The sequence below is a fragment of the Durio zibethinus genome, chromosome 3 (genome assembly GCF_047325235.1).
Source record: "Durio zibethinus cultivar Kanyao isolate XHJ-2024 chromosome 3, ASM4732523v1, whole genome shotgun sequence".
Classification (NCBI taxonomy): Eukaryota; Viridiplantae; Streptophyta; class Magnoliopsida; order Malvales; family Malvaceae; genus Durio; species Durio zibethinus.
The window spans coordinates 32624751-32636544 of record NC_143164.1 but is presented as its reverse complement, the minus strand read 5'-3'; the positions used below and the strand labels follow the sequence as shown (position 1 = coordinate 32636544).

The following is an 11794-nucleotide window of genomic DNA, read 5'->3' as shown; positions in this document are numbered from 1 at the left end:
AATAGTGGGATAACTTACTTTAATAAGTCCCCATTATGTGTAGGCAAAGATAAAAGAAGTCTGCTGCGTGATAGATTAAGAAATGACAATGGAAGGAAATCCTAGTTTTGATATTATGTTAAATATTAAACTTAAAATCAATTAGAAGTAAGTGAAAGAACCTAACCTAAATATAAAATTATAAAAAATTAAATATTTATTAGATATGAGATAACTCAGTTTAATAATATGAAACTAAATTATGTGTGTGTGTTTGGGTCGAGTTTGTTATGCTAATCCTTGTTTTTTTTTTTTTTTTTTGTTTGATGCTATTAATTTTCGTTATTGAATGTAAGATAGCCGAATGGGTTCTTTTTATTTTCATGATTTTTAATTCAAGTTTTCTTTTTTTCTTTATAGTTTTGTATATTTATGTGAAAAATTCGTTTTGAAAGTGAGCTTTGTTTTAGTACTTTCATTGCTAGAAAAATGGAGTAAATAAAAAAGGAAAATTTTGTCTTTTGAGATTATAAAACTTTTAAAGTGAAGACAGTCAAAAATATTTGTTTTTTCTTCAATAGTTATTATGAGATTATAAATTTAATTCAAAGTTATGCAGATATTGATGGCAACAATTAGAAAATTTGAGGCCAAAGCAAAGTCCTTTCATTATAATTTTAACAGCATTAACCTTTTTTTGTAACAATAGTCAATTACAAAATTATAAGGAGAAAAAATTTATAAAAAATATAAGTGAAAAAATTGAATATCACATGAATATTTATATATATATATATATGAAGTTTATCCATCATAAAATAACAATAATGTCAAATGTGTATAGGATGCTAAATAGTATAAGATGATAATTATTTTATATTATATTTAATTTATATGTAAAAAAAAAATTATAAGAAAAATTAATCATCTTCTTGATATAAGATGATTCAATATTTTTCAAGTGAAAATGATTATTTTCAATTCATAAGATTAAACTCAAATGTTTTATTATACTTTTAAAAATTATATTAATAATTTAAATTGTATAAATTTTAAAAAATAATTTTATTTCATAAATAAATTATATTATCATAATCCTTACACATATCAAATATAAACTAAAATGATACTATTTAATCTAATATTATTTATAATATTATGTTATTTTATTTTATCATAATTTTATATATCAAATATATTATTAAATAATTAATATAGTGAAACATTCTTAAATAATTAATATACCTTTTTTTTTTCTTCAGAAGTCTTCCTCTACCACTACAATTATTGGGTATGTGGGGGACAATATACGTAGTCCAAGAAGCTGTCCTACCTTATTGGAAAAAAATGTTTCTCACACGATGTAGAATTCTTTTTGTAATTTCACGTTTTGATTTTTATCGCATACACTTTATTTAGGGTAAGTTTGGATTCAAACGGAGGGACAGTCCGGCGCGGTGAGAGATTTTTTTTGGCTTTAATCGCGCCGATCACCCGTTTGGATTACTTTCAATGTGGCACCGCACCGACCCACGTCTCCGGTAGCCAACTGGAGAGGTATAGCACCAGCGGGCAACTGAGATGTTTTTTTCTCAGTTTTATCCCTGATCAAATAACAATTGCCAATGCCTTCTTTTTTTTTTTATTTAAAAAATTATGAAATTATTTGTTTTAATTTAATATAACATATAAATTTTATTATTATGTAACAAATTAATAAATAAATATAAAATTTATTATTATATTATATTATTATTTTAATTAAAATAAATAATTATGTTATAAAAATGAAAAACAAATATCTTTTGATGTATTATTATTTTTATTAAATTTTAATTATTTATTAATAAAATTATTATTTGATATAAAAATAATTTAATATTCTTTACTTATTTATTAATTTTATAAATTTTAAATAATTTAAAAATTTTATTATATACAAATATTAATCTAATGTCTTTAATCGTCATTTTTCGTTTCACTACAATTCATCTTACCAATATTAACACGATTGAATCTAAATGTATTCTCTTATAATTAATTTTAATTTTGTTGTTATAATAATTAATTTATTTTTATCATTATTTTTAATTTTATCATAATTAATTTATCGATCATTCAAATAGATCCTCACTTTCGTATAATTTTTTTTAATTTCTTTAATTTATGAAACATTTTAGTTGCAGTAATTATAATATAATTAATAAATTTTAATTCAAAATTATATAAATTTTATTAAAATTTTATATATAAAACTTACCTTACAATTATAAAATTATAATAAAAAAATATAGGTGATATCCTCCCCCAATTTGAAAGCCACTTGCAGTCAATATCGAGAAGAGAGTATACTGTTTTTGCATTCTGGGTGGATTATTCTGCCCATGACTTGTATATGGTAACAAAATAATGGGAGCCAGCCAATAATTTACTACCAATATTTTTCAAATATTTTTTAATTTGGTAATGATTTAAATTATCTTTTAATTTTTAACTGTTATTTTTTTTTATATTTATTGAACAATGCTTTAAATTTAATTATATTTTTTATTTAATTTATATTTAATATATTATCAATATATAATATTATTTATTATTAATTAATCACATAATAATATTTTATAAAAATTGATTTTAAAATCTTAAAAATTTTAAAAACAAAAACACTAAATTTAAAAAATATATTTAAAATTAATTTTTTTATGAGATATAATTATATGATTCATTCAAACATATAATTATATGATTCATTCAAACAATAAATTAAATATAATTTTTTTACTTTTATAAAAAGCATTTTTTCTTTTATTTTAAAATTTGTACATGTTATGCAGAAAAGTACTACTACAACCGCCGCTAACCAATAATAAAAGCACCGCGACAATTCAAACTGTTTTCTCCTGCTTTCATTGCGCTAACTAAATCTTCTATCGTTCACGCGCTGTAGCCTCCGAAACAAGGCCAATCGCCTGTTTTCCACTGTACAGGGACCAGCTGTCCAGCTCGGTCAAACATGGCTAATTCCAATTGGAATGTGATTCCACGCGATGAGCATCGCACGTGGGAGTAGAAAACCAAAGTTCCTTTTTAATAATCGACATGCCGCCAAACAAAGAAAAGAAGAAAGGTCTCAGGCTGTCGATACTGAATGAAGATTACCCTATCCCCTCGTCTTTTATGGAAAGCTAACGTTGATTTTCTCCAGGAAAATTAAAAAATTTTTTAATTGGAAACTTGGAGGTGTAACATTAAGTTTTCAACCAAATATGACAGTAAATAAAACAGCAAAATCTTTGCTCTTTCTTATCAATCAATATTCATCTTCTTTTCCTATCTGCAAAGGTTCTGGGGTTCTGGCTTCTTCAGCCAGAATCTTTCTACGCCATTGAAACGAGTGGAACGGATTTCAAGTAGTGGTTGGCTTGTTTGGCTTTGGGTGTGGTTTTTTTTTTTTAAGTTTCGTGGTGCAAAATCTCTGACCTCTCTGGAGCTTGCAGCAGTGTTCGCTTTGGCTTTTTTTCTTTGTTAAACTTCAACTGAGTTCCAGGTTGGTTTTTATGGTTCTTCAGTGTTTTGCATGGTTTTGTTTTCTACCTTTTTCATTAAAGTTCTAACGCTTTTCTTCACTTTGAATGGGGTTTCCTACTATTTTATTTCATTGGTTTTCCGATTTCTTGTTCAAGAAACTCTTTTTTTAACTTCAATTTTTTCCTGACATGATTCTTTGCCAAGCAAGTTAATTTTTAAAGAAAAACATTTTTAATGCAAAATATATAAACACGAGGCGATAAGTTATACAAATTTGTAAAACTCAAGAGATTCCGTATTTAATACTATTACTTTAAGTATGGGATCTTTTCGTAGTCAAAGTTTCAGACTTTTCGTGGGACTCAAGAGCTCCTGTGACTTGTTCATTTACAATAACCGTAGTGACCACTGTTCCAACCTTTGCCTTCTGCCTTTTGGCTTTAGCTTCACGTTAAAGTTGATTGCGGATGCTTAAAAGCTTGAAGGTATTACTCCAGTTTTCAATCCATGGTGAAGCAAAAAATATGAGTTGACTTGATGTTTTCTTTCATTCTCCAATTGTCAATCCCCGGAGTCCTTTTCGGACATGATTTTGCCTTTTAACAAAACTTTATCACCATCACATTTTCATTGCTTTCTTGTTTTTTAGAGTGTTTTTTTTTTTTTGGATCATATTCAGGCATATACATAGTGATATGTTGGTATATCTTTACAGGGAATGTGAGGAAATATATTGATTGGAATCAATCGAGCTCTAAGTGATTTTTGTATTATTTCACATCAAGTTGAGTGAATATGTCTTCCGCTACTTGGGTTACTTCTCTGTCATGTTCAAGCTCTGTGATTGAATCCTTCAAGGAGACATCTACTCCTGTTATATTCCAATGGCTGAGATTCATTTTCCTCTCGCCATGTCCTCAGAGAGCTCTCTTCTCTGCTGTTGATCTTTTGTTCTTGATTACTCTCCTCTTCTTTGCGGCTCACAAGCTCTATTCTAGATTCTCAGGCAATCCCCATGGCCGCTCTGACATCAACAAGCCTCTCATAAGAAGCAACAGGGCCCTTTCCAGGACTTCCATATGGTTCAAACTCTCTTTGGTTGTAACGGTTGTCCTGGCGTTTTGTTACGCTATTATCTGCATTCTTGCATTTAGTAGAAGTAGCCAGGAGCGGTGGAAACAATTTGATGGAATATTTTGGTTAGTTCAATCCTTAACTCATGCGGTGATTGCAATCTTAATCATCCATGAGAAGAGATTTGAGGCTGTTAACCACCCTCTCTCTCTCCGAATTTATTGGATGGCGAATTTTATCATCATTTCCTTGTTCACAACTTCTGGGATCATTCGTATGGTGTCTGTTGAAACAAACCAGGATCAGAATTTCAGGTTGGATGATATAGTTTCCCTTGTTTCTTTTCCATTATCATTTCTTCTTCTTCTTGTTGCCATTAGAGGTTCTACTGGTATAACAGTGAGCAGAGAACCCGAACCAGCAATGGATAAAGAAGAAACCAAGTTGTATGAACTGCTTTTGAGCAAATCCAACGTAAGTGGCTTTGCTTCAGCCTCTGTAGTATCAAAGGCCTTTTGGCTATGGATGAATCCTCTGCTGAGAAAAGGTTACAAATCCCCTCTCAAAATGGATGAAGTTCCAACTCTTTCACCAGAACATAGGGCCGAGAAGATGTCAAAGCTCTTTGAAATGAATTGGCCTACACCACAGGAAAAATCAAAGCACCCTGTTCGAACTACATTGCTACGGTGCTTTTGGAAGGAAGTTGCCTTTACTGCATCCCTTGCAATTGTGCGGCTCTGCGTTATGTATGTTGGTCCTGTTCTAATCCAAGGTTTTGTTGATTACACTGCTGGAAAAAGAAGCTCTCCTTATGAAGGATATTACCTTATATTGATTCTCCTTGCTGCTAAGTTTGTCGAAGTGTTGAGCACTCACCAATTTAACTTTAATTCTCAGAAACTTGGAATGCTTATTCGCTGCACTCTTATCACTTCTCTATACAAAAAAGGGTTGAGGTTAACCTGCTCTGCTCGTCAGGCTCATGGGGTTGGACAGATTGTGAATTACATGGCTGTTGACGCTCAACAGCTCTCTGATATGATGTTACAGCTCCATTCTATTTGGTTGACTCCTTTGCAAGTTGCTGTCGCCTTGGTGCTCTTGTACAGGTACCTTGGCGCTTCAATGATCACGGGCGTGCTTGGCCTTCTTGGTGTTCTTGTCTTTGTGGTAATGGGAACCAGAAGGAACAACCGTTTTCAATTCAATGTGATGAAGAATCGTGACTTGAGAATGAAGGCAACGAATGAGATGCTTAATTACATGCGCGTTATCAAGTTCCAGGCGTGGGAAGAACACTTTAACAAAAGAATCCAATCTTTCCGTGAAACAGAGTTTGGATGGCTAAGCAAATTCTTGTATTCAATCTCTGGAAATATCATAGTAATGTGGTCAACGCCAATACTGATATCAACCCTCACATTTGGGACTGCACTTTTATTAGGTGTGAGGCTTGATGCAGGGTTAGTGTTCACAACGACAACTATCTTTAAGATCTTGCAGGAGCCCATCAGGACCTTCCCACAGTCCATGATCTCACTTTCTCAAGCAATGATTTCATTGGGGAGATTGGATACTTACATGATGAGCAAAGAATTGGTAGATTCATCAGTGGACAGACAGGAGGGTTGTGATGGTAGAATTGCTGTGGAAGTTAAAAATGGGGTGTTTAGCTGGGATGATGAAAATGGAGAGAAGGTTCTGAAAAATATAAATTTAGAGGTCAAGAAAGGGGAGCTTACTGCTATAGTAGGGACCGTGGGATCTGGAAAGTCTTCTCTCCTGGCTTCAATCCTTGGTGAGATGCACAAAATATCAGGAAAGGTATGAAGTCTGAGAATGAAGTAATGTCTTTCCACCCCTTCATTGATACATGCATTGTGCTCAACTTTTGTTGGTTAAAATGTTTGCATTTCATGATAGTTGGTTGTACATGTAGTTTTTTCTAGACCAGGGTTAGCTCTTTTATGGGACTTAGTGAATTTATGCATGTTTCTCATTTTGTCTTAAAATTTCTTTTGGGATTGCTCTTGAAATATTAAGAGGGGACAATTTCATCCATCCTTGTGGGCATCTCAAGTCAAGTTTCACTCAGTTCTTGATAGTTTAAGATGCAATAACATCAGCACAAAAATGCAATCAAAAAATGAATGGTTGTTAAACACAGGCTGTTTCCATGACAGGTTAAGCTTTGTGGGACAACTGCCTATGTAGCTCAAACTTCTTGGATACAGAATGGGACAATTCAGGAGAACATCCTATTTGGTTTGCCGATGAACAGGGAGAAGTATAGGGAAGTTATAAGGGTTTGTTGTTTGGAGAAAGACTTGGAAATGATGGAGTTTGGTGATCAGACTGAAATTGGAGAACGTGGAATTAACCTCAGTGGTGGCCAGAAGCAACGAATACAACTCGCCAGAGCTGTTTACCAGGATTGTGACATCTACCTTCTTGATGACGTCTTTAGTGCTGTCGATGCTCATACAGGGACAGACATATTTAAGGTGACATTATTATCTGATTTGTTGTCTGATTCCATAGATAAGCTGCTTGTTATCTCTTTCAGATTACTTTATCTGAATGTTATAATTTGATAAAAAAAAAATGGAAGTAGGATTTATGTTCTTGCAAATATAAATTGAAATATGAGTATTTTAGTGTAATGCATATGTGAGAAAATTACAAGAAAAGCAAGTTAATGGCTTATGAAATCTTTCTATGTTATCAGGAATGTGTGAGAGGAGCTCTCAAAGAGAAGACTATTTTGCTTGTAACTCATCAAGTGGACTTCTTGCACAATTTTGATCTTATCTTGGTAAGTAGAAGTATTATCTGTTTCCTGGAAAAGACACAAGCATGAATATGCATTCATGTAAAATTATTTATGTTTCTAAAATATTCATTGTCTAAATTACAGGTGATGCGAGATGGGATGATAGTACAGTCAGGGAAGTATGATAATTTACTTGACTCTGGCATGGATTTTGCAGCTCTGGTAGCGGCACATGAAACAGCTATGGAACTGGTAGAAGCAGGCAACACAATGCTTGATGAAAATTGCCCCAAAACATCCAAATCTCCTCTGGGTGTTTCCAACCTTGGGGAAGAAAATGGTGAAAATAAGTCTCAAGACCACCCGAAATCTGATAAAGGGGATTCTAGGTTAATCAAAGATGAAGAAAGAGAAACTGGTAAAGTCAGCTTGCATGTTTATAAAATGTACTGCACTGAGGCTTTTGGCTGGTGGGGTGTGGCAGCAGTGTTGCTATTATCTCTGACATGGCAAGGTTCTCTAATGGCTAGTGATTATTGGCTGTCATATGAAACTTCAGCTGAAAATGCTATTTCATTTAACCCATCACTATTTATTTCTGTCTATGCTATCATAGCAGCTGTGTCTCTTGTGTTATTAGTGTTCCGGGCCTTTTTCGTTACACTTATGGGACTCGAGACAGCCCAAATCTTTTTCAGGCAAATTCTTCAAAGCATCTTGCATGCTCCTATGTCATTTTTTGATACCACACCTTCAGGAAGAATTTTAAGTAGGGTAGGTTTCTCATCGCATCATATCTGTATATCTGGTTTTTTACTATTATTATTATTATTGCCCAAAAAATGAAAGTGAAAAGAAACAATTGGAGTCATATTTCCAAGAAACAAGTGATCAGAATAGCATGGTATCTTAGGACTGACAGATTCCTTCTTTTTTAATCCACAGGCATCAACTGATCAGACCAATGTTGATATCTTTGTTCCTTTCATTATGGGGATTACCATTGCTTTGTACTTTACACTGCTCAGTATCTTCATAATCACATGTCAATATGCTTGGCCCACAATATTCCTGATAATTCCACTTGGTTGGCTGAATTACTGGTATCGGGTATGAGTCTTTCATTTCAATTTACATGTTGGCATTCATTATTTTGTTTATTACAATCTAAACATCTTGTAAGAAATGATCATGTAATAAGCATTTACTGCAGTGGTTGCAGATTTAAACAATTATTTGTTCTATCCAAAGTGCTTGTGCCTAGCCAGACATGTTATTAGTCGTTCTAAGGGTCTGTATTACTTCAAATCTCAACCATCTATTCTCTTCAATTCTTGACCAAATATAATATGACCTTGTTCTCATTCACCACAATGAGTTAAATCTTGAACTTTTGGGTGCAGATTTTCTTTCTTTATATCTGGAACAGATGTTAGTTTATCTGCTTATGTCATAGCAAACCTTTTAATGGGGTTCAAAACCTGATTTCTGCATCCCAAGAGAGATTATAGAAGGTCCATTTGATGATATTAATTTCTCTTGATTTGTAGGGATACTACCTTGCATCATCTCGTGAATTAACTCGCCTTGACTCGATCACTAAAGCTCCTGTCATCCATCATTTCTCGGAAAGCATCTCTGGAGTTATGACAATTCGAGCATTCAGAAAGGATGATAGGTTTTGTCAGGAAAATGTTTACAGAGTTAATTCCAATTTGCGCATGGATTTCCACAACAATGGATCCAATGAGTGGTTGGGCTTCCGTCTGGAACTAATTGGGAGTGTAGTTCTCTGCCTTTCTACCTTGTTTATGATCTTGTTACCTAGTAGCATCGTCAGGCCAGGTAATTTTATGCCGCAATCTTAGTTCCGCCGACCAGACCTCGTAATGATTTCCATGTGAAGAAACACAGCATTTAATTAGTTGAATATATGTCATGGTCCTGATAGCAAGCTGTAAAGCAGCTGAATGCACACTACCATGCCACTTTTATACAACAAATCTTTTGGATTTTTACCATCTGGAGCCCTTGCTTTGTGATTATTTGATGACATTGTGTGCCTGACTCCATCAAAGACTTGCAAAAGATTGTAATTTTGATACTCATTATTGAGGTATAAGATAAACCGTTTATTGTATGATACTTTCTGGTTTAAGTATATTTGTGCAATCAATATTGTCATGTGTAAAATATGGTTCATTAACTTAGCCTAGCGAAATCAAGAATTAAGTTTCCGGATAGGTTAGACTTCATCTAAATGGAGGCCTACATGTAAATGATGGTATCTAGTGTCTTCAAAGATCTTTTACAATAATTCATGAAGAAAATTGACTTATTTTGCATAATGCAGAAAATATTGGGCTATCTCTCTCATATGGGTTATCCCTCAATAGTGTATTGTTCTGGGCCATATATATGAGCTGCTTTGTGGAAAATAGGATGGTTTCTGTTGAAAGAATAAAGCAATTTTCAAGTATTCAGCCAGAAGCAGGGTGGCACATTGAAGACCGTCTTCCCCCTCCAAATTGGCCTGCCCACGGCAATGTTGAGCTCAAAGACCTGCAGGTAACTGGCTTTTAGACTATTCTTGCTGTAACTTCTTCCGAACTGCCTGCCTTGTTGGACTAAATATCCTTAATTTTGGCCAACAGGTTAGATACCGTCCAAGCACTCCTCTTGTACTTAAAGGCATTTCTCTGAGCATTAATGGGGGTGAAAAGATTGGTGTTGTTGGTCGGACAGGGAGTGGGAAGTCAACTTTAATCCAAGTTTTCTTTAGACTGGTTGAACCAACAGGAGGGAAAATAATTATTGATGGTATAGATATCTGCAAGCTTGGACTGCATGATCTTAGGTCACGCTTTGGGATCATCCCTCAAGAACCTGTCCTTTTTGAAGGAACTGTTAGAAGCAACATTGATCCCATAGGACAGTTTTCAGATGAAGAGATATGGAAGGTAAGCATGTCATTCCAACAACAAACTGAGTCATTTTATGCCATGAAGAGATATGGATAATTGTTATTCCAATATTTCTTTCCTGTTTCCCCTGGCATCACCTACATGCATATTGGAAGATCTTGTTTCAAATCACTAGAAAAGTTTTTTTTCTTTTGTTTTTGCAGAGCCTTGAGCGCTGCCAACTTAAAGATGTGGTGGCTTCAAAACCTGATAAACTCGATTCTTTGGGTAAGCGGCTCTCGACCTTTTTCCTGAGTTAGTTCAATGAAAATAGTGCCCGAGAATTACCAAAATCCTTTGATTTTTCAGTGGCTGATAATGGCGACAATTGGAGCGTGGGGCAGAGGCAGCTTCTGTGTTTGGGGAGGGTTATGCTTAAGCACAGCAGGCTTTTGTTCATGGACGAGGCAACTGCATCTGTTGATTCACAAACTGATGCTATAATCCAAAAGATCATCAGAGAGGACTTTGCAGCCTGCACGATTATCAGCATTGCTCACAGAATTCCCACAGTCATGGACTGTGATAGGGTTTTAGTCGTTGATGCAGGTACCTGCTTCTTTCTAGTGTTACTTTTTCACCCGCTAGTCGTTAGCTTGAGTAATACCTCATTTTGCTACATTCGTTCCTAAAAGGAAAATCTCCTCAGAATAAATTAAGATTAGACTTCAATATTATGAATTTTATAGCTAATGTTCCTGGCTTTTGCTTCGTTTTAACAACACAGGAAGGGCAAAAGAATTTGACAAACCATCACGCTTGCTTGAGAGGCCAACAATATTTGCAGCATTGGTTCAAGAATACGCCAACCGCTCTTCGGGACTATAACCAAAGACTCTGCTGGGCTATGACCAAATCTCCTGGAGGACTTGTGCTCAAGCTTGCCGGTGGCTAAATTCGTTGGTGAAAAATGACAACATATTTTTTATGTGCCTAAAGTAAAATCAAACCTCGCTTTCCCCTCAAGCGCTGGACTGTTTTCTTATCTACTGCTTATTATTTACTTAGCATACCTTCATCTACAATTTCCAATCAAAATTTAATAAGATGTAATCTATCTCTTTGGCTAGCAATATAAGCGTGTAGTTCATTAGTCCTTTTTTTTTCTTCATGGATTTCTCGTGTTAGAACATTGATCTTTGGTCAGTGAATTAATATATGGTAATGACCATATCAATAAATTTCCAAACGGTTATGTTTTTCTCATTTCATTTCGAAATGAAATTTGTAGTGAGATTCAGTTTTAAATGAATTGTAATAGCGCTATATAAGTGGTTAAGTGGCCAACCAATCCGAGAGAGAAGAAGAAATAGCGATCGGATGGGGAGGTTGTGAAGGAATACAAACAGTCTCGTACGAAGGTAAAAGTTGGTCTCCCGAGGTAAAACCCTCATGTCTTAAACCCATCCTTCACTCTCCCTCCCAAGTTACCCTCTCTCATCGGTGTCGAGGATGCCCACTCCAAGTGGGACGA

The 11794-nt window shown here is 34.3% G+C and overlaps 1 protein-coding gene across 2 annotated transcripts; it reads left to right on the top strand.

Annotated features, from left to right (window-relative positions):
- The first annotated feature begins 3287 nt into the window (after positions 1-3287).
- LOC111283448 (ABC transporter C family member 4-like) lies at positions 3288-11526 on the top strand. 2 transcript variants are annotated; one of them, XM_022872019.2, is made up of 12 exons: positions 3288-3526; positions 4223-6408; positions 6768-7088; positions 7313-7399; positions 7502-8131; positions 8303-8467; positions 8908-9202; positions 9711-9925; positions 10012-10317; positions 10485-10548; positions 10630-10869; positions 11048-11526. In XM_022872019.2, the coding sequence occupies exons 2-12, from the start codon at positions 4303-4305 to the stop codon at positions 11146-11148; spliced, it is 4530 nt and encodes a 1509-aa protein (XP_022727754.2). In that variant the 5' UTR covers positions 3288-3526; positions 4223-4302; the 3' UTR covers positions 11149-11526. The 2 variants fall into 2 exon arrangements, with proteins under 2 accessions (XP_022727754.2, XP_022727756.2); XM_022872021.2 differs by having other exon boundaries at positions 3288-3992.
- Positions 11527-11794: the final 268 nt, after the last annotated feature.

Excerpts from the sequence above, each read along its gene's own strand:
- LOC111283448 (XM_022872019.2), top strand. The coding sequence starts at position 4,303 with ATGTCTTCCGCTACTTGGGTTACTTCTCTGTCATGTTCAAGCTCTGTG. Across the intron at positions 10,549-10,629 it reads TGATAAACTCGATTCTTTGG|TGGCTGATAATGGCGACAAT; the intron begins GTAAGCGGCTCT and ends TTGATTTTTCAG. Across the intron at positions 10,870-11,047 it reads GGTTTTAGTCGTTGATGCAG|GAAGGGCAAAAGAATTTGAC; the intron begins GTACCTGCTTCT and ends TTAACAACACAG.